The sequence below is a fragment of the Thunnus albacares genome, chromosome 1, assembly GCF_914725855.1.
Source record: "Thunnus albacares chromosome 1, fThuAlb1.1, whole genome shotgun sequence".
Classification (NCBI taxonomy): Eukaryota; Metazoa; Chordata; class Actinopteri; order Scombriformes; family Scombridae; genus Thunnus; species Thunnus albacares.
Window position 1 is genome coordinate 18,651,507 of NC_058106.1, and position 23,972 is coordinate 18,675,478.

Below are 23,972 nucleotides of genomic sequence, written 5' to 3' on the forward strand. Positions count from 1 at the left end.
AACCCTCTAAAAAAATTGTGTATAAATATGTGTGTATACATATATATTTATACGTGTGTGTGTATGTATAACATCTTGTGTTGTGACATTATGAGTTCCTCTTTAACTCTCACCTCTAGTTTTTAGTATCTTGAGGGTAAGAGGGCTATTTGGGGAAAAAAGAGGAAAAAAAACACTTGTTGCAAGCGATTTTGTTATGTAATTATGCATCTTTGGAAGACCATATACATACATCAGGAGTAATGGGGTATGGAACTTGCAAAAAGTCAGGCTCTGATGTTGTACTTTGAGTCAAAATTATTAAGTAATCCTACTACTAAAAGTAGTAGGTTCAAAGCAGACCTGTTATAGGTGAAGTCTGGGATTACAAAGGCATCTTCTTCATCAGCTGCCCTGACCACAATGTGTTGAAGTTTTGAGGTTCCCCTTAGTGAATCTGATGGGTTTGCAATGGATCAGTAGTATATGTGGATGAATGAATGACATTTTTATTACTGTGTCATACACATAACTATGCCCAGGACAAGACACCACAGGTTCATACTGTAAAAGCTCAGAGTCCTGCATTTCCAAACCCTAACAACAGAAAAAAATCCAAGAATGAGGAAGAAACTTCAATAAATTTCACAGTCAAATCTTCAGACCATCATCGTCTGCAACAAAATTCATAAATCACTGACAAAAACATGTACTAGATATATAGGTGCATCGCTATTTTAATTTGATAGTTGTGTTTGATGTGATTTGAATTTCAGGTTTTAGTAAATGTTGGACACCGAAAACATTCAGCATCCTTGTTAGTAGATGTTTCTGCTTTGATAGATTACCTATCTTAAGCAGTTTTCAAATCTCTGCAAGTTGATTTTCATACAACACATGCTGCAAGGTAGAAAATCAATATAAAAATATTATGGCTCTTGAAAATGGTCAACAGTTTTATAAAACATCTGAAATTTGTTGTCAGTGGGCTAAAACTCAGCCAATGGTAGGACCACCTAATAGGAATAAATAATAGGTAGTACGTTTTTGAGGCTTAAGTTAGCTTCTTAAGTTGGACCCAAAGCTGGCTGATCAGTGAAAACCCAGCTCAAAGGTGCCCTGAAACTGCCAGCTATCACATGCTCACACTGTGCATGCTCATTTACTCCTAAATTCATATGAGCCATTTAATCTCTTATTCATGAGAAAAACAAGAAGCTTGTTGGCTCAGCTTGCACAGAAGAACTTCGGTGGTAAAGGCCTGTGCAGTGTTCTTTCCTCAACCAAAGGGCCTCTGTGAGGGCCACGAGTTTAGTCTCCAAAGGGAAGAGCATAGCCAGGAATAGGAGCAATGATATCCACTAGGACTAATTACTTTGGCTTACTCTGTGCTGTATAAGCAGCCAATTAATTGTTAAACACAGCAATTGTGCATAGCAAATGCATGAGTGTCAGATCAACAGTATGGGTTAGGAGAAAGAAAAGGAAAGGACGTTTTTGTAAGAAAGTGTTCAGTATACGTTTTACTCAAACAACTGGAAAATACACCTTGTTAAGCCTTAAAAGAGTCTTTCAAGAGTTTATTAGCTTTATATATGCACTGCATGAAAAATGCATATTTATGTCAGCATGTTTTGTAATTTGATTTGTGTACTTGTACATGTTTGTGTGTTGCATATCAGTAATACAATATAAATGTCTCTATGTTTGTGCTTTTTCAGGTATATACTGTATGTCTGTATAAAGAGAGAATTTTGCTTTAATTTAACAACAGGAAGTATCTTTTTAAGGGTTATTGTCAGTTAAGGCTTCCAACACTCATATGAGGATGAGAGACGGGAAGAGAAAGAAGCGGAGAGAAAGGAAAGCAGCCGACATAAAGAACAAGGAAGTCATTAAATTAATCTTTTGAGGAGACTGGGGTTTAATTACATCAGTAGTCTTTCTGCTTTAGGTTAAGTATGTGGTTAAGAAGCAGTATGTGTACTGCATCATCATTCCGTTAAATAGAGTGCCTCCTCTTAAACCAAGCATTCAATTTCATTTGGTTATAAAGAGCAAGATGATTACTGGAACAAAGGGTAAAGCAGCAGATATGTGGAAGGAGAGTAGAAGAGGGAGATGAGAAAAGAATGAGGCTGTAGATATGACATCCATTATCACACATATTACGGCAGTATCTTTATGGCAGTGGCTCTCCTGAGACCAATTACATAATAAGAAAAAGGAAATAAACTTGAGTACGGTAAGAATTTCTCTTTGAGAAAAGAAAGTATACTAGACAGGCCCTAGGCAAGGTCACATGGTTTTGGGTAAATAAATAAAATTTCAATAGAATAGAAAACCTTATTAGAAATTTAAATCAGTAATTAAACAATTAAAAAAACAACCTAATAAAATAGTAAAATAGAATGAAAACAAATACTGAGCAGAAAAACACTTTGTTTTCAGAATTTTAAAGTGTAGCTCTTAATATTTTCCATCTGATCTCTTACAGTCCAGACAAATGACTCAATCTGTACTCTTAAAAGTCACTGATCTCAAAAAGAGTTGAGGCAACCATTAAATGCCAAAATCCATCGTGGCTTTCTGACCACATAGGTGTCTGAGTGTTAAATGGAGCGGAGCAGGTGGACCCAAATGCAGAAAATCGTAGGCAGAGAAAGGCTAAAGAATAAATTCTTTATTTAGGCTTGAGTGCAGGCAGAGCTAAACTGAACTGAATAGAGTAAAACTGAACAACGCAGAGCAGAGCAGAACAAACAGAGCAGAACGAGACACAGTTGGAATGTGGCAGGCACTGGAAAAGGAGGGAAATACAAGGATTGGTTAACAATGAAGACAACAAGGGTGTGGCAGGCAACAAACAGGGCAAGGCTAACGAGACAAAACACTGAACAGGTGTGCAGGGGTAAACAGCCTGAGCAGGACTACAGCAACACTTGAGAAACACAAGGTTACAAACTGTCAAGAATAAAACCAAAGCAAGGCAGAGATAAAACTAAAGAAAACAAGAGCCCTGGACTCAAGGGAAAAGCAATACCAAGCTCAAGCACTACACAAAGAGATAGAAAATGGCTAATGTGGTTATCAAAACAATTTGTAACTCAGAGCACATTCAAAACACAGAAACAGAGTCCATGACACAGAGACCCTCATTGTTCCTGTCTTTCCCCACATAAACTCAAAATAGCGATGTTGACTGCAGTCACACCGGCACTTTAGCGAAAGGAGCTAACAAAGAAACATTTTTTCTACATGAAAATACCCTTTTCATTCAAATGAACTCTACTTGTCCACAGTGTAGTGGTGTGTGAAGAAAGGGATGGAAATTTTATTCAGAACTTTAATTTACAGACATTTAAATTACAGTTATGTCGCTGACCACCTACACGGAGAAGGACAGAGACACATATCAGTGGGCACTGAGTTAGCTGATAGGCACAGATAATGCCAGTCCAGCTGCCATAGCATAGATATCACTGCCGCCACTGACTAGGGATGGGAATTGATAAGATTTTTTGATACCAATGCTATTATTGATTCTGTTTATCGGTCTGATTCTTTATCAATTCCCTTATTGATACCTCATCAATTTTCTGTGAGGAAAAAAAGTAGGCCTACACAGGTTTTCAGTGTCATCACTATTTCTGTATAAGATAGGATATTAACCCTTGGTAATGGACGTGCTGCTCGGTTGGGAAGCAATTGCACTTGTGTGTAAAGTATCAAATAAATGGCATTCTTGGAATTTAAGCCCATGTTGCATTGAAAGATGTTTCAGTATATTGCTGGTGTTTCCGCCCCTACTTGAAATTATCATTTTACAGACATTTCAACTAGCACTTTTGTGATCTTTTTTTGTGAAATGAAGCCACACTTTGGACCATTTCTTCCTCTCTGCCATGACTTCTTATTGTTGCAAGTTTCTAGCAGCGTAGACACATGAGTTTGACATCATTGTTCTGTAATGCGCAACTGTCAGAAAGACATGCTAGCATCGAGAAAAGGAATTGATAAGCTCGGAGGCATACGATTGCGATGGATCGGAAAATTTGGAACTCGTTCTCAACTGGCACCGGTTCTCAATTCCCACCCCTACCACTGACACAGACTTTCACTACTTTAGACACAGTCCATGTTTGTGAAATGCTGCTTTTTTTTGTTTGTGAAGTGCTACTTAACTTACACAAGGTGCCAACTGGTGTTTTGGCACCTTGGGTAAGTTATTCACATTTAAAAGACTTCCCATTAAAAATCCCATCTGAAAGACTTCCACACAACACTCTGCTCATTCTTATACTGTACAAACTCACAATTCAAACACACTTGTTAAGATGAAAGAACATGACATCCTTTCTCAATCTCATTCAAACACACACCCAGTGACTCACACACAGACAAGATTCAGACAGAAAATTATCTTCACACCAATTACTCAATATATTTTCCCTTAGAGCATGATAAAATAAATCATTCTCAAGTCTTCACACATATTCTGATGGAAAAACTACCTACGACTCTCTTTGTTGCACTATATCCTCCCATTATCTATGACATCATACTATTCACTACAGTATCCTCCACCTTTAGTTTTCTCACAAAAGTTCTCTTCATTAGTCCCACTTCATACTGGTTTAAAATGATTGCATGCATGACAGCTGCAGTACCTTCATGATACTCAGCTGGCTCCTTGTTGTCTCCCCGCGCCCACATTCTCTTGTCAGGCATCTCCTTAATAACCAGACTACTTTGGTGTTCCGCAGGTTACATTTGATTAGCAGCTAAAAATAAGCTGCTTGTCAATGGTATGAAATAGAGTTTTTGATGACGCAAAAAGATAACTGCAAATGAACTTCCGCCTTTATTTCTGTCACACTCAGAACCACTTTTTGATAGTGGTTTTTGTGTGTTTACAGTGTACATGAATTAGTGTTTATATGAATTAATGTGGTATTTTTTGTGGTATTTAGTGTAGAGAGCCTCAGTTCCACTATCTACTGTGTAACAATGTATTTTAATAGTAGTAACATGTTAAACATTATGCTGGGATTGTCTAATGTTACAATAATGTATTGATTATCTGACTGAGCTTTGACTCACGCAAGCACTGCTGATGCAAATCTATTGGCAGGAGAGTAAATGTTCCACTTTTCAATAAAATCTATTTAGTTTTTAGTTATTTTTTCCTACTAGACCATTTAAATAATTTCAGCGGATGACATGATTACTCCACACTTAATTTACTGACCATGAAATAGTAAAAGGTGTGGTGCAGTTACAATTGTATCACTAGCTACAGAAGGGTGCTGCACCAGTGGGAGGTGTTAATTCAAGTTGAAGCTGGAAAGCCTACACCTAAGATGCTCATCCAATCAAATCAAATTTCAGATGTAGTAATTTTTAACCATGAAGGCAATATTTCTCCTTTACCAAGTAGTTTTTGTTGCCTAAAATTAACCAAACCTCAATCATCAAGGTGGCAAATCAGAGAATACTCTTTTTGAGTCTGTTACAGAACAGTCAAATGTAAGTGAGTGAGAATGTAAGTGAAATCATTAGTTCCACTCCAAAATACACCTGCACACATTAATAAAAGGAAACATTTTGGAATAACAACATTATGTCACAGAGGTTATCCGGGGTGATTAATCCCTTCCTCATTTGCTACCAGCCAGCTCTGTCTTTCCTTTTCCGTCAGTTACACTTTTGGTAGAGCCCAGGTGGTTGTGTGAGATAAACGTCAGACCTCCAGCAATCACTGAGCAAAGGTCCAGGAGAGACTACTGAAGTTGTGTGTTCCCAGGGGGAAAGGGCTATTTCACATCCTGAGAGGCTATCATTAGCAGAGTGAGCAAGGGCAGGACTGAGTTGACTGAAGTCAATTGGATTTATACAGTATGGGCATGATGACAGGTGAAAAGGAATCACTGGCTAATTAATGAGGAGTGGAGAGATCCTTGTTACAACAAGGATCTCCACTCCTAATTAATCTTGTATTGGCTGGGAAAATCCTTGTAATTAGTTTAGATGTCAATCATTGGTCAAGACAGATGGCCAGACATGTTTTTCTCCTGTGCTGGAAGAGAAAGTGCAGTGTGGTCTGGTGATGTGAGACAAGAAATGTGTCACCTAAATACTTGACTTTCACTATAAATTGCAGGCACTGCAAGCTGTTTCCCTTTCTCTGTGTCTAAAGGAGAGCCAAAGTTCTGCCCCACTTCCAAGCATGCTTCTTTTCTAGTGTAGCATCCGTTTCACCATGTTACTTTTCTTCTCTCTGCTTTCCATTGATCCGCAAAAAGCTGCAACATGGTTTACAGCTCCCACTAGCTTTTGACATAGGTGCACTCTCTGAAACAATTACTTGATTAATCAATTAGTTGATCAACAGAAAGTTAATTGGCAACAATTTTTATAATTGATTAAGGGTTTTTTAAGCAAAAGTGTCAAACACACAAAATCACAGCTTCTCAAATATGAATATTTGCTGATTTTCTGAGTCTTCTACAATTCTTTTAAGCTGGTTATCTTCAGCTTTTGGATTGTTGGTTGGACAAAGGAAGGAATTTTAACATTTTATGGACCAAACAAATCATTTAATTTCTTGAGAAAATAATCGACAGATTAAATGATAATGTAAATAATGCTTCGCTGCAGCCCTAAAGGTTTGTACTAGACTGTTGGGTTGATGACATAAGCCTTATCCACTATCCACTATCCACTATCCACTAGCCGACTATTCTATCAGCTGTTCTGATATCAGCCTCAATAGGAGCTTAATTACAGGTAATAATTGCAAAATTTGTTACATGGAAATATTAACTGTTAACCTGGCACACTGCCAGTCAAATGTCATAACTTGTGAACGTGGGTATCAGAAACTTGTCCTAGGTTTCCTCTTGTATTTACATTTTGTCTGTCATTTGAGGGCAACTTGCTGGTGACAAATTTATGACTTTTCATGAGGCACGACATTTCATTTGGTGTGGAGGAGGTTACAGTAAGCCTGGCCTTTAGGTCCTCTGAGAGGCAGACCTCGAGCCACATCCTTCAGGGCATCCCACTCCTTAATGGGGACACAGCTAACATCTTTCTTTCTCTCCCTTACTCACACTTACAAACTGTTTTGAGTCACACAGACACAACTTACTCAAAAACAGAGCTGGTTTCTCCTTTCAGAAACAAACATTAAACAATCTACCATACTGTACACTGGATTATGAAGATATCTTGTATGCTTATGCTGGCACTACCCTTAAACCACTGGACGCTATCTACCACTGTGCCATTCGATTCATTACACAAGATGGCTATCACGCTCACCACTGTGAGTTATATGAAAAGGTCAGATGGTCATCACTGACATCTAGAAGCACCGGCACACCTGCGTCGTGATTTATGAGGCCTTGCTATCTAAGTTGGTTAGATATTTAACATCCTTAGTTGAGGTCAGAGCTAATAAACATGACACCAAATCACAGGACAGCTTGGCTTGAAAAGTCATACAAACTCAGCTGAACTGAGGTAGACTATACACTTTACTGCTGGAATGAAAGTTAGAAATGCTCATTCCTCTTCAGTACTTTAAAGTTTTACCAGCTGATATTTTTCAGTTGATTGTTTTGTGTGAATTATCTATCTTGTTGTGGTCTTTTGTAGATGTATTTTTTTCTGAGGTCTCTCTTACAAAAGAGATCTTGACCCCAATGAGATATCCAGAATATATAAAGCTTAACTAACTCTCACTCTCCTCCTCAGGCGAGCTGCGCCTTCAGCTGAATTCTCAGTGGACCGCACCCGTCACCTTATGTCCTTCCTGACCATGTTGGGGCCCAGTCCAGATTGGAATGTGGGTCTGTCTGCTGAGGACTTGTGCACTAAGGAGTGTGGCTGGGCTCAGAGGGTGGTCCAGGACCTTATCCCCTGGGATGCAGGCACTGACAGTGGGGTGACATATGAGGTCAGTGAGAACATCCTGATATTACATTTTCATCATTAGTTTATTAAAGCATTATATCATCCCAGCTTTCACTCTCTAACATGCAGAACTACACTCTGTTAAGTAGTGAAATGTATGCGATATGTAGAGCTGCTGTGGCTGATTTATCTTTTCAAAAAAGTGATTTTAGGTAGGTAACTGTAAAGAATACTTTTAAACTAGGAACACTTTTCAACACTTTTTTTCAATTTTTTCTTCACAATATATTATTTTGAAAACTGTAGCATTAGAGTCATTGGGTGGGAGCTTCTCTAGAAAGCAGTTCTCAAAATATCAGATAGAAAATGTCAGCTCTTAAGGTGCTTTCAGGCAGGGAGCAGTTACCACTGAGTCTGCTTCCTGGCAACGTTGGTGTTCTGTATTTTGAATGGGCGATAACATGGTGTAAGGCTATACCCTACTAACAACATGTAACATAAATTAGAGGTTGATGCTATCTACCTACTCTAATCTCATCACATAAGTCAAATAGATCAGATAGGCCTACACCAGTAAATTTTGATACTGTATTGTTTCCCTCTGTGGTTGCCAAGATTAAATTTCATTATTTTTATATTAAAATACTTGAAAACAAACTCTGTAACATTCTGTCAACTGAAGACTATATCTTTTTTTTTTTTGTTGAGACTACTTGCTGTGCAACAAAAACAGCAATGTCCCTCATGTAATGAATGTGTGTCTCAACTCATGTTACAACCCTAAAGTCCCATAGCAATCACAGCCTTTTTTCAAACTGTTATTCTCTCCACCTTTGACCCCTGGATAACCTTCCTCCTCACTCTCATCACCAGCTGAGTCTACCCTTCATACTCGCACTGTGACCTTGTCATTATGCCAACCTCTTCCTCTTCATCTGCCTGTCTGCTCACATTCACAATCATTCCCTTTCCCACCTCTTCACATACTGCCAGTCTGCAACAATTCAAGTGTCATCACCCATCCAATTCACCTTTAACAGCCTTGAACGTCTTCCCCTCCCGCCCTCATCCCGAGGTGCTGTCTGCTGCGTGCTCAGTGTCTCCAGTCAGCACTAATAGATTAGGCTGTGTGTGTGCTTGTTTGACCAAATTCTTACTATGGCTACGTGTGTGAAACCTTTGGCTGATCCCTCAGAACTCACAGATGAACCCACTGAACTGGGCTCTCTTGCTTGTCTTGGCCAGCTTCAGGAATAATTTCACTCTTCCTCCTCTTCTTCCTCTCTCACTTTCTCTCTCATCCTGTCGGGCACCCACGCACACACACACGTTTTCTTAGGTCACCTTTGGGGACATTACATAGACTTACATTAATTTCCTGGACACTTACCCTAACCCTAACCATAACTACTGGTTGCCTAACCCTAACCCCTTACCCTAACCTTAACCACTGACCTGAAAATCTGCTTTTTCCTCGTTTCCCCAATTAACTGGGCTTTAGTCTGAAATGCGTCCCTGAAAGTAGGCTTAGTCAGAAATACACTCACTGAGTGTGAGTGTGAGCTCACACGGACGAAATCAGACTATGTAAGGGAAACTCAGAAATATTCAGTCAAGTTTGGGCTCTGTTTAACACTGACTACTACGACTAGACTGACTACAACATGTCCTGTGTTAGGAGACTGACAGCAATTACTGATTCTGTTTTTTCATGTTTTTAGCAAGCATGCAGCCTCAGTTTGCCATCTATATTGATAACAAGAAAAGCAGGAAACAGGGAAACATCTATAAAACCTTTTTGTAAAAATGAAAGTAAAGACTTAGCATAGTATACACTAATCTGAGTATCAGTTATCCATTCTAATGCTCAGTTTCCCCAAAAATGTGAATTTTCAATAAAATCACAAGAAAGGTGTACTTGTTAAAATGCCCACAAAATAAATATTGCTATATCTTTGCAGAGTTGACAAGTCGCTTAAATGTTACTTTCCATTTGGCTTAGAATATGGACAGAACCTACTAGTATCACGTTTCAGCTGTATAGAAAGATCAATGACAGACACTCTCAACCAAGAATAATGTGCAACAGAGGCAATTCTAGAAGTGGGGTGGGACTTTGGCTCCCTGTTACAAAATTGTTAAAGGCACAGGTCTGAAACAGAGTAATGAGATGCATCCTTTGTCCCATTACTTTTCCTGTATCTTTTAATTAGTGGCCACTCATTACCCCTCTCCCTATCTCCCTCTCTCTCACAAACACAAACACTTCTGCTCTTTCCCTGTTTTTTTTCTTGGTGGCCTCAGTGGGGGGTAAAGGATGAGCAGGTCCTCTGCCTCCAGACTGCCTCTGGCGCTGGTGCTTCTATCAACCCCATGCTGGCAGACCTTTACTGTTGACTAATAAGAGCATCTCTCATATATAATCTACAATAAAGTGTTCCTCCACAGCTGCTCTCTGACTTTGTGACTTGTCCTTAGTGTAACTTTGAGTGACTTTGTGCTCATTGTACTTTGTCATTGTACAAATCCTGACAGTGTGTTATTTTTGAAATCCCAAGAACCACAGCTTCGTGGCCCATGTTCTTCCTCTGTCTTTCTGTGTGCTTCTTTTAGTCTCCCAACAAGCCCACTATGCCCCAGGAAAAAATCCGTCCCCTGACCAGTCTGGACCATCCACAGAGTCCTTTCTATGATCCTGAAGGGGGCGCCATCACTCCTGTGGCCAGGGTTGTGGTGGAACGTATTGCTAGAAAGGTCTGTCTGTTTTCATATCATCAGTTCTCTGTGCAAAAACACACATATGCTTGTTATATTTATAGCTTGGTATACTCTTGTCTGCTCTTAGTTGTCACTCGTTGATTCTATCCTACATTAATAAAGCCAAATTAGATTTACATCAAATCAACACTGGCTTCCTTTAACATATTGCACGCCATCATTGTTAAATATAGATCCCTTGACATGGGAGAGAGAGACCTTTCCTTTGTCTTTATCTCTGCTTAGCAGCAGGTACATCAATACTGTCCATCAATGAAGCAGTTGATCAGCTGTCTATAGGTCTGCAATTAGAAAGGTGTTTTATGCAAGTCCATGGCCCTTGTAGACAAAGTATAAAAGGCATAAGGTGAATGACTGTAATAATAATAATAATCTACTACTGGGATGTACTGCATTCATCTCCCCAAATTGAACAAAAAACTGTGATTTATGCTATCAAATGTCAGTCACTATTAGTGTTATGAAGTAATGTGTTCAGTTCATTTTCACGTATATGAAATAACTTCAAAGATAAATTTCAAGTCGTCGCTAAATTACCAATATTTTACCCTACTTGAATCAGTCGAAAGTAATATCTGAGGCACTATATAAGGACAATATTTTGACCAATCACCAGTGTCAAAGTCAACACATATCTACAATGGTAAATCGCATAATACCACTGCATAATGTGTTACAATCCAACTCCTAAAACAAACACTTAAGCTAATCAATTCACATCAAACAGAAAGAACAAGCTAAATAAAACATTTATGGTAAGTATTGAAATTCACTCTCTATGCCACAGAAACTTCCCTACTTATGATTTAAGGGGAGGTGAAAAATATTCCCTTGGAAACTCAGGCAGCAAAGCAGAAAGGGATAAAAGGTTAGCAGTCCTTCAGTGGCATCTAGAGGCAGCTGTGGGGATTTTAGAAGATTTTCAGCTTGATTTCTTTACTCTTGCCACTATCCATTTATCATCATTTAACTTGCTCTAGATGCAAACAACACACACAGGTCAGAATGTGTGGACATATATTCAGTAGTCTTCTCCTTGTGTTCTGTGTGTCTGCCACAGTTGAGAGAATTTGTAAGCTGCAGGCTTAAGATGACCTTCCACTCACCTGCTCTCATTCTTTCTGATAGCTATCAGAAGCAAAGAGAAGGACTTAAGCGAAGTCAAACAGAAAACCATAGTAAAAGAAAACTAACATGTATTGTCGCAATATCATAGTGTGTATGTGTATCCACAGGGTGAACAGTGTAACATTGTGCCAGACAATGTGGATGACATTGTAGCAGACATTGCCCAGGAGGAGAAAGAGGAAGGTCTGGATCCTGCTCTCATTTCTCTCCCTCTCCTTTACACAAGATTAAAATCATAGGTAACAGTGGATGGCTTTTATAGTATCCTTTTCCATCCTGCAGATGATACTCCGGAGACATGCATCTATTCCAACTGGTCTCCATGGTCTGCCTGCAGCTCAGCCACTTGTGAAAAGGGCAAGCGGATGAGGCAGAGGATGTTAAAGGCCCAGTTGGACCTTAGTGTCCCCTGCCCTCACACACAGGATTTTGAGCCTTGCATGGGACCTGGATGCAGTGATGAGGGTAAGTATATATCAAAAGATGATAATGTAATTTTGTAGTAAAATTTATACTGGAGAGGAGCCCACACATGATTCCAGTCTTGAGGTCCAACAGACATTGGAATTCATTTTGAGTTCTCTAAAGGTTCAGATCCCTTTAAACCAGATTATGATCATATTTAATCTCTGTATGTTTTAAAACTAGACTTAAATGGTGTAAGGCCATTGTAAATACGCAAGGTACCGTTCTACAGCAGCAATTAAGTTAGAGAGAAGAGCGGTGAAGGAGAGCACTTTGTTTATATGGCAGGGTTTTAATTTTTATATAATGTCAAGTTAAATTGCATGAGGCCACTGAATATTTTGTAAGATGTTAAGAGAAATTCACTCAGGTAATTGTGTGGGCTGGTTCAAGGTTTATTTTCTTTTTACTGTCATCTTCACTCATTATGTATGTTCTTGTCTCCTTAAAATTCATTTTACCCTACAGACATCAGGATGTCTTATTATTTGGTATAATCTAATTACTAATAAAACATAGTGACTCTGATGGCCTGACCTTTTGCTAAGTACCACCATCAGGTCACACTTTCCCATTGGCCAACATGTCCATGACAAGAACTGATTCAGTTTAGATTTACTGTTCTGTTTAATATAGATGATTAAATGATTTTATGATGAATCCAAACATGGCTACTCATTATGGTTTATTGTAAGATACATTTTTCTATTAGTGAGTGAAGCCCTTTATTGCCAGTTTTATAGGAGACAGATTGTTCTTTAAGAGGTTAATTATTGGTGTCATGTTTTACACCTTGAATGCTGATTACGCAGAAATATTAAAACACTAAAAATATAATAATAATACACTTTATTTATACAAAATCTTACCTTGCTTCCATTAATTAAAATCAGGCACATTAAAGTGAAATAGAATCAAAAACACCATGATAAAATAAGAGTGAGGAGAATGAAATAAACAATGTGATTTAAATCTGCCAAAAAATTATACTGACCGTAGATTTATCATATCACAGATAGTCGATGTATTCATCCTCTGGCCAACCTTACGGCCCATTTACTCCAATAAAATATGCTGAGAAAGTGTCTCCTGCTTCCCACTGTGGGTGACTGTAAGCATGCCCACTGATGTCAGTCTCTGGTTTAACCTGGCTGACTGCCCACACACATGAATGGCACGAAAATAACATTTGGTATTATGAGTGGCTATGTATAAAAAGGGGCCGTATTTCCTCTATGGTTCTTCTGATGTGGATGTAAACACCCTGCAATTAAAGATGAAAATTAGCATTTTGACCTCACAATCACTCGATTCTAAATCCAGTGAGCTGGAGTACACAGCCAACTGCAACTTTGCCTCCATACTAAAGCTGAGATGTTAGTGGACAATATGTATCACTTACAAGATTCAAACTCAATCTTTACTCATATTTACTTTTCAGATTAGTTATTTTTATCCTTATTTGACAGCTCACAGTAGAGATTGACAGAAACATTTAGGGGGTAGAGACAAGAAGGGGACAACATGACTATTATTTAATGGCCATCACAATCTCAAGGTATATGTATCATCTCAGTTCTTCAACCTTTTAATATTCAAGTATTTTCAGCTGTTACTATTGGCTATCAGTGGACTTTTTTAAATTATAATGAAGATTTGAAAGATGCTACTTTGCTATCTATCTTTAAAATTATATTTCATCTACTCAACTAGTGATAATGAAATGTGGTTTCAGAGCATGGTCCATTAACTTAAATATTACATTATCTACAGTACTATAATGGGCTTGGAAATAAAATATTTAATTTCTACCCCTGGATATAAAGCATGCATATCATGACAATATATGAGCCCTGGTCTTATTTGTTAACATATGCTTGTTAACAAGAGCAGCCTCTTGCATGACCAGGTCATTTTACCTTTTATTCCTGATTTTGTTGATTCTGTTGTAATCATGTCATTACCTATACTATATACATATTTCATACTGTATATGGATGATTGCCTCAGGCTACTGTGAATACATGTCTGATTAATATTATAACATCTGGCAGCTACTTACTTTTGTACCTCTTACAAGCAGAAAAGTGATGCAGAGCTGACAATGACATCCATTAGAGGCGCATGTGTTCACTAATCTAAAATAACAGGCATGAATGAAAGTAGACTACATCTAAGACTTTTTCTTTGTCCTGTCTTCTGTCCGTGTCATCCTTTTGACAACAAATGACTACAAATTTATGGGGACAAGAAAAGAGATCTGTTGTTTTGTGAAGCGGAAGATGAACATTTTAATGAGCCTACATCAACAACATTCCTGTCTTCTTGTAGATATGTGTGTTAGTTCAATGATGGTAAAAGATACAGTTTGATGATTAAAAGACTGTATAAGACATCTAAGCAGAAATAAAAAAAAAAAAATAGCTCATGATCAGCTCAAGGAAAAAAAAACAAACTCATGAGCTGTATCAAATACACATACACATATATTGTTAAAAAAGAAAAGATTAATAATTAAAGCAGGTGAGTTTTTTTTAGCAATCACTTAAAAGCTTGATTTGCTGTCCTTAGATCCAGATGGAGACTGGTCCCAAAGGCAGCTTCACTGTCGGTCTTTTCTGTCTCTCACTTTCTTGTACAGTGAGCAGTAGAGAGACCACTCTGAACACTTTACTAGCGACCTATCAAGGAGCATATCAGCAGCATAGTCATATCAGGCCCATGAATAGATTAATAGACAGGTAATATAGCCTATCCTGTGACTAACTGGAGGCCTATGCAAGCGCTACAACAGAAATTTTCAGCATCATGTACAAGCTGTGATGGATTTATAGTAATTTTAGGGAGACCTGAGAGCAATATACTGCAGTAATCAAACTTACTTGTAATGAATGCATGCACAAGTTTCTTTGTATCTAAGGTAGCAGTGGCTGTATTTCCTGAGATAGTGTAGTTAATTGTAAGGACAGTTTCTACTCTAAAAACTAGAGCCTCTCTTTTCAAGTTTTCTTTTCGATTGTTCCTTTCACATACTGTAATGCACTTGTGAATCACCACTTGACCTCTTTGATTCCTGCTCTACGGTATGTGTAGAAATATTACAATGCACTGAAGTGTGCTGAGGTCTCTGACCAGATCCAGCTGGCTGTCTTGCTTGTGGTTCACATATAACCAGCAATTAAGGAAAACAAGTTGCAGTTGCCTCACACAATTAGATGTGATTGTAAGCTTGAGCCATCATCTGTAAATAACTAACAAGGTTATCTACATTTATATTGTGCAAGAACAATTTATGTCTTTGGTGTAATTTGTTTGAATACAATGCAGTCAGTGCTAAAATTGAGCTAAAATTTCAACAAATACAAAATTAGTTAATTAGTCACCAAAATCACTGACCACTCTTGGGGCTCGCTGACATCTACCTCTTTGTCCTTTGACTCTTTAGATGCATCCACCTGTATGATGTCAGAGTGGATCACCTGGTCTCCATGCAGTGTGTCTTGTGGGATGGGCACACGTTCTCGGGAGCGTTATGTTAAGCAGTTCCCCGATGATGGCTCAATCTGCACCCTGCCTACAGAGGAGACCGAAAACTGTGTGGTCAACGAGGAATGCTGTGAGCTCTCCTCTTTCCTTTCCTTTTGTCAAATGTTTCTTTTGACACGCAACCTGCCAAGTGTATTGATTTATACTGTAATGTAATGTAATTTAATGTAAGGAGCATTATGGGTTTACCTTGTCTTCCCCTCTTAGCCTTAGCTCCCAGCAGTTGCTGGGTTACAGAATGGGGTGAATGGGATGTCTGCAGTGCCACTTGTGGTCTTGGCATGAAGAAGAGGGAGCGCATGGTGAAGATGAGTCCTGCAGATGGCTCTATTTGTGGAGCAGAGGTGCTGGAAGTGGAGAAGTGCATGATGCCAGAATGTCGTGAGTAGCAGCATTATCAGGACCACAACTATTCTGACACCTCCTACACTTCAAATCTGGTGAAAGCTGCCTCATTAATCAACAAGGGGCCAACAGGAGCCTAACTGTATAGCTATGCAAGTAGCACTGATGGGACAATTTTACTGATTATTTTTCTGTAGTAACTGTCTGAACTTAAAACAAGATTTCAGATTAAACACCCAAACAATAAATTCTGAACAAAAACTAAAACTTTAGAATCATCTAACCCTCTTCCCTACATGACTAAATTGAAATGTCTGAGTCTGGTCGCTGTAGTCCTGCTTGTAGCTACAATTCATAAAGGTTTTCTTTTTAGAAATGTGATTGATCAGTTTCACTCTAGTTTAGAATATATCACATGTGCATGCATTTTGGTTTTTAAAAACACACTTGAATATTGTATCTATGTGTAACTGAATGATTTCTGTTGTGTGTAGACACAATCCCCTGCATGCTTACTCCATGGTCTGACTGGAGTGACTGCAGTGTGACATGCGGCAAGGGATTAAGGACCCGCCAGCGCATGCTCAAGTCTCCTGTGGAGTTGGGAGAGTGTACAGAAGAGTTAGAACAGGTGGAGAAGTGCATGCTACCAGAATGTCGTAAGTAATTAACATTCCCATCCACATCCTCTACCCACTAACATGTATGCACATGTGTGATTTATGGTAATTAATGATAATGTCGTCTTTGTTATGCAACCTGGCGTCTTGATGATGATATACACACTACTAATGGAAGTTACTTAACAGTATACAGTGCAGAGAACGGAAATCAACAGCCTATGTCTAAATTTGCAGTAATTTGGTGCTTCCTGGCTTTTATGTGATGTAAAAGATGTTTACTGGACTCACATTTGAGCTAGAATTAAAACTCCTGTCAAGTGCAGCGAATTATTTGACAGATATGAAAAATTAGTTAAATGAGAGGTCTAACATTAGGAAGGAATTATAAAAAATGTCATCAAAATCAGAAGGTTAGTAGGTTAGTATTGTAATGCATCATCAACCTGAGCAAAATTTTATTAGAACCCAGCCAATAAATCATCCAGGTCCATATATAGCTTAATACAGATATATTGGAATCAGCGTATATGTAGTACACAAATGCCAAAGATATGTTTGAGGTAATTAAGAAACAGTGGCTTCACTACATAGTCAAGTTTATTTTCCAACTGTTTGTTTTTAAGTTAAAAAAAAAAGAAGAAGATTGTTCAATATGTTGTTACTGGATTTAAACTCTCAAATATAGATATTAACATCTGCTAAAGTTTATAATCACAATCTGTTTGCTCTGTCAGATTATGTAAACGATATTTCATGAAGAGCTCTGTGGTAATTGAAAAACAATCCATGATGCAGAGGCTTATTCTTTGAATGTGAATGTGTTTGCCATCTTTATCTGACAATGCTGGGAAAAATGGACTTTTCTACTCCAGAAGAAGCACTTTTTCTCATACGGTTTGTGTCCCCCCAGAAGGTAATTTATGTGTAAATCTACAGTATGTTGTTGTTGTTTTAGGACTTATTAGTCCTACATTTAGGACTTATCTAGTTTTTCATGAATATACTAATCAGTTATATATTCTGTATATTCCTTGTATATGTATTACCGGAAGATGCATGTTTTGTAAAATAGCAGTGTCTTGTAATCCCATGTGGGATGGGCCACATTTTTGGCACAGAAATAAAAATAAAAACAAGAAAACTATAAGGATGCTATATGGTTATCTGAGAAAAAGCACAGCCCCCAGCCAATCAAAGGAGTACTCTCACTGGTGCCACTTTGTAATTAACACACACTACGTTGTGTAGTGAGATTAATCAAGGTTGCGTTTCGATATCTGTAACATTTACTTAAACTCATTTCTTGTTTGTCCTCTCATCTCACCAGTTACCACTCTCACTCCAGTTTTCTCCTCTGTCACAACTTTCTCTTTTTGTCCACTTCTGTCTCTTCAGCCATAGACTGTGTCATGTCAGAGTGGAGCGAGTGGTCAGAGTGTAATAAGTCCTGCGGGAAAGGTCATACAATCCGGACACGCATGGTGAAGCTGGAGCCTCAGTTTGGCGGAGACCCCTGTCCTGAAACCATCCAGAGGAAGAAGTGTAAGATCAGGAAGTGCAACAGAGGACAAGGGAACAGTGATGAGAAGAAACGACGCAAGGAGCAGCGTGAAAAAAGGAGGAGCAAACAGGGCAGGGCTGAGGTCACCTCCGAGCATCCAGGTTGGTATCCCTACTAGTAACATTCATGAAAAGACCACACAGAGCAGCACAAATGATTCTGACACTCTATCTCTCCTTTTCCCTCAATGTCAATCTTCTAGGGTGTAAAATGAGACCGTGGTCAAGTTGGACAGAATGTACCAAGCTGTGCGGTGGAGGTATTCAAGAACGGCTCATGACAGTGAAGCAGAGGTTTAAGACTGCCCAGCTGTCCAGCTGCAAGGACAGGAAGGAGATCAGGGCTTGTAATGTGCACCCCTGCTAGGAAGGAGTATGGGAGCAGGGGTGGTGTGGAGGGGAGGGAGGGTGAGGAATGACAGTGGGGCTGGGAACAGGGCAGGGTATGGCACACTGTCACACAATGATCCAATGCACTCTGTTTGGGGCTGAAATGGCACATACTGGATTCTGTATTGGTTTAATCCAGAGCCCTGTTGGTGGCTAAAGGGAAGGTTATGGATCTCTGAGGTATCCATCACTTATCCTTCACCTTCAAGTCATGAAAGGGTAAAAATCTTTCTGGAAAACTCTGGATTTAAACCAAGCTGATTCTTCTGTGCTTTCAAGCGAGCTCTGATACACATATAGCTCTTTTGCAAGATTACTGTAAACTTGTTGTGGTATAATATATCTTGAAAATATAATTATGAAATATGAATTGATTGAATAAGATAAAGACCTGTTATATCTTGTGATATCCTTAAGTAGTACACTAAATTCCAGAATTTAAAGCACAGGTGCCCAGCCATTCCAGTGTTTTATATGCCTTCATATTAAAGTTCAGTTGTTTCTAGGACACAAAATGCCCAGTTGACTTTTTACCCGACTATATTGTTGTACATGTAGATGCACCACGATTGAGATCTATATGATTTTGAGCATTATTAGAAGATTTTGTTATTTTTTTGCTGTGGAATTTTTTGATAAGAATGTGTCCCAGGATTCTTACCAAAGTCTTGTGTAGATGTTTTCTAGATGTCTTCCCCTCCTTTTCTTTATCTCTGTTCCTCTAACATATTAATATTTTGGAATAATATCACCTTTACAATAAAAGTAAATGTGACAACTTGTCACCTGGATCTGTCTTTTTATTCATATGGAAAGAGGGTGTAATGTGAGCAGTTGATGGTTTTTACTTTTGCTGACACTAGATGGCGACAACTAGCCTAGATCCTTTGCCTTTTATCAGGAAACTGGTCATTTGAGAGTCTGCTTTTTTGAATGTCATGCTGTACCAGCTGACTTCTTGCTCTACCCCCTTACACTATGTATATATATAGGTAGCACGATAAATGGAAGATAAATTCAAACTATTACTATGTGGCACCTTATCAGTAAACTGTAGAATTTACAGACAATTCAACAAAATAATTGTGAGCAATGGCCTACACAGAAATAGAGGAGCATCCAAAAGTCTTTTGCTATTCTATAAAAAGGGTGTACTTTCACTTTAAAGGAAGGTTGGAGTGTAGTAAGCTTTTACATGCATGTGCCTGCTGAAATCTTGAAAGAATCAGCCCTCCCTCCCCCTCTAGTGTAATAGGTGGGGGGATGGGATGGTGTCATGCTTTCCATGTGAAACTCTGGGGACAGGGGTGAAAAATTCAATACACACAATGCCATTCCTGTTTCCATGCCAACACAACCACACATGGGGGAAGCCTACACACTTCACAGGCGATGGAAACATGGAGGGTGAATTATTACGACTGTGATTGACCCGCTAAAACGGAAATTGCTGTGGAGAGGGAAACAAAACGACTGTGGCAAGAAGTGCATGGGTAAAAAAAAAAAAAAATGGACAAAGGATATGTGTTTGTTTGTCTTTGTGTGTAATCTGGTTGGTAACCCCTCTAGAGCTCATCCAGTCTAGTGCTGTGCAGGCTGTTAGCACTCAGACTCAGACAGGAAATCAACTCAAAGATGCAATTATGCAAGTAGATGTTTTATTTCTGTGTGATTTTATAATGAGTTTCCTCTGCGGACATATTGATAAACATTAGTATTAATAAAATGTAGCATCTTGTTGCATCACGCAGCTCAACCATCACCTTTTTGGTAGGTTTTACTTTTGTGGGATGACATTTTTGTGAGGTGAGATTCATGTTGTTTACTGCAGTATCCTGTTCTTATTTCAGAAATGCCTCAGGTACAATATTGGTCAAAGCTATGCACAGTTGCTTTATGCATGAGAGGTCTTACAGTATCTATAAAACCTCCAACTTCCATGGGTCATCAGTCTGTAAGTCTCTAATTTATTATGTATAAAGTAACATATCACAATCACAAAGTATCACAAATACTGATTAGATCATTGAAGACCACTCTACCAAAATACGAAACAATGATGAAAAAGTAACTAGACTTTAGATGTTCATGTGAACATGATTAAGGCATAAACATTTCTAAGTTTAAAATTTACAGCCAGCATGAGCATACATTTATACAAGCACATTCTGTTTGTCAAGCATGTGTCTTGTAGAATAAATCTTGTGGCTTCAAAAGCTTCAGTTAGACTGTTTAAACCAAAATAGAGATTTGTTTCAGATTTGTTGTCCCCTGTCAGGTGTCTTCCAGGTTACATACCCTCTGTGTATGTGTGCATGTTTGCAGACAATCAGTTGCAAGTTCATTGGGTACACCAAGGCTAGACTAATGCAGTCTAGTACAATAGATGTACAATATAAACTAACTTCAAACTTTAAGGTTATAATGTTCAGTTCTTGTTCAACTTTTTTAGAGAGGTGTTGATTCCACTTGATGATTTTGGAGGCTGCAGTTTGTGATGCTGCTCAGTTGTATTGTATTACACTGAGAGGTGTTTCTAATATTTTGTCCAACCCATTTATATCACTGAGAATAAAAATAGAACCTTCTCCATTGTTATGTTTCCCTGCCCTCCCTCTGCTCCCCTCTTGGGGAGTATATCTTAGAGCTCAGACAAGAACAATTGCTGTTGTGCGGTTTTAAAGCCAACTGACACACTGTATATGATATTGGGCTAGTCAAAGAAATTTGCGTTGGCTGTGGAGTGTAGCTACTCTGAGATTATTTGGTAAAGTGGTAGGTATTACTTTCAACTTCAAAGTATTTTTGTGAAGAGAGGTTGACTTCTGTACTGAATTAATCAGCAGTCACACCACAACTGTAATTGTTTACCACCAGTTATGAAAAAGGAATATTACAAAGAATAATTTTAAAGAAATAGTTTGTGGTTTTTGCATGTTTTTACATAATAACTAAATCTTTTCCCTCTGAGTGTTTGTTAAAGAGCAAGCTTTTTTCACAGGTCAAATTTTGACTTGTCATAGTGGGAAAAACACACGTGTTACTAATAAGATTAACAACGGATCTGTTCTATTCAAGTGCCCTAGTGAGTCATGACAATGTTACAGTGAGTTAGCATTAAAAATACCAGGACCTTGAAACTGAAGCAGGTAAGTGACATGCCGTCTTCACTAAAAAGAAAAGAAAAAATCCTAGCTATGATAATAATAATAATAATAATAATAATAATAATAATAATAATAATAATAATAATAATAATAATAATAATAATAATAATAATAATAATAATAATAATAAACAACTTTATTTAAATAGCACTTTTCAACAATGTTACAAAGTGCTTTACAAAAAGGAGATAAAACCAGTCAAGGCAGATAAAAAGAAAGTAAAGACAATAATGAATGAAATGTAAATAAAATGAATAAGATCAAACAAATAAAAACATATATCAAACATTTCCAAAAGATTTCACAAAGACAAAAGTTTTAAGAAGAGATTTAAAAGAAACTAATGATTTAGTGTGTCTGAGTTCAGTAGGCAGAGAGTCTCAGTGTGGGAGTTCTAATAGCAAAAGCCCTATCACAAACCGCGACCTGGAAGTAACCAGCAGGGATCTGTGGATCTTAATGGCCAAGAGGGGACATACCATGTCAATAAATCAGAGATGTATGTAGGTGAAAGGCTGTTTAAAGCCTTAAAAGTGAGCAATAAGATTTTAAAATCAATGTAAAATCTAACGGGGAGTCCATGCAGGGAGGCAAGCACAGGGATAACGTGATCATGCCTTTTTGTCCTGGTAATTAGTCGATCAGCAGCGTTTTGTACAAATTGGAGACTGTGGAGGGAGCCTTGGCTGATACTCGAGTAATGCGCATTGCAATAATCCAGCCAAATAGATCAGAAATCAATAAAATTACTTAATTTTAGAGAGTATCTTGAACTGGAAGAAACATGATCGAACAACATTTTTGACTTTATCATCAAAACAGATGTTAGCATCAAATATTGCACCTAGATTCCTAGCAGCCTGCTTAATATTATTTAACAGATCGCCGAGATTAGCACCAGAAGAGCTGATGGAATTTGGGGGACCAAACAGAATGACCTCAGACTCATCATCATTAAATTAAGGAAATTTTGGAACATCCAGGATTTAATATCAGTGAGGCAAGCTGTAAGATCCGCTAGGCTGCTAGGATCTGTTTGTTTTAATAGTAAATACAACTGATGTTGTCAGCATAAAAATGGTAAAGCACATTATTATTCTGAATAACATGGCTGAGAGGCAGCGTGTATATAGAGAACAGAAGGGGGCCAAGAACAGAACCTTGAGGGACACCGCAACTGAATTGAGCCATTGTGGTAGCAGAAATACTCAACAACGGAAAAAAATTCTGTTGGAGATGTATGAGCATAATAAGCTGAGAGCTGAGCCCTTAAGGCCTACCCAAGTTTCTAAGCAATGTAAGAGGATACCATGATCAACTATGTCAGATGTGGCACTTAAATCTAAAAGAAATAGGAAGTAAAATGGAGCAGTCACCTCTGTCTGCAGTCAGCAGTAGGTCATTGGCAACCTGAACAAGAGCTGTCTCTGTACTATGAGGTGGTCTAAAATTAGACTGGAAACAGTTAAAAACACTATTGTATCATAAAATATATCTGTTGGGATGAGATTACTTTCTCCACTGTACACTGTAGATAAAAATGACAATTTTGAGATTGGTCTGTAGTTACTTAAGGGAAAGGGGTCCAAATTAGGTTTCTTTAGCAATGGGTGAATAATAGCAGGCTTAAAACTGTTTGGAAAAGAATGAGAAGCCAGAGAATTGTTAAAAATTTGCAAAATAACAGAGCCAAGAGTGGAAAATACCTCCTTGAGCAGTTTAATGGGATGATGTCTCAGATGCAGGAGGAGGAATTTGTATAGGAGACTGTATCCTCTAACACTGAAATTGTGATGTGTTGAAACTGGGAAAAAGAGGCAGAACTAACATGGGAAATGAAAAGAATACAAGCATCAGGCTGGATTTGGGACCTGATTCTCTCCACCTTATTAACAAAATGAGCAATACATTTTTCGGACAGTTCACCATCAGGCACAAAAAGAGAAGTGGCGGGACCACTAATAGCCAAATCAATTACCTTAAAGAGAACTTTAGGATTGTGGTGATTTCTGTATATCAATTCAGAGAAATAGGCCGATCTTGCATCCTTAACAGCTTTCTGATAAATTAA

At 38.2% G+C, this 23,972-nt stretch overlaps 1 protein-coding gene across 1 annotated transcript in view; it reads left to right on the forward strand.

Moving 5' to 3' along the window:
- The window catches only part of spon1a (spondin 1a), a 77,634-nt gene extending 58,117 nt beyond the window's left edge, over positions 1-19,517 (forward strand). The window contains exons 10-18 of the mRNA XM_044347524.1: positions 7,741-7,942; positions 10,513-10,653; positions 11,913-11,988; positions 12,088-12,270; positions 15,716-15,886; positions 16,024-16,197; positions 16,656-16,820; positions 18,180-18,446; positions 18,548-19,517. Of these exons, the coding sequence (XP_044203459.1) occupies positions 7,741-7,942; positions 10,513-10,653; positions 11,913-11,988; positions 12,088-12,270; positions 15,716-15,886; positions 16,024-16,197; positions 16,656-16,820; positions 18,180-18,446; positions 18,548-18,711 (1,543 nt within the window). The 3' untranslated portion in view covers positions 18,712-19,517. The remainder of the gene's footprint in view (positions 1-7,740; positions 7,943-10,512; positions 10,654-11,912; positions 11,989-12,087; positions 12,271-15,715; positions 15,887-16,023; positions 16,198-16,655; positions 16,821-18,179; positions 18,447-18,547) is intronic.
- The last annotated feature ends 4,455 nt before the right edge of the window (positions 19,518-23,972 follow it).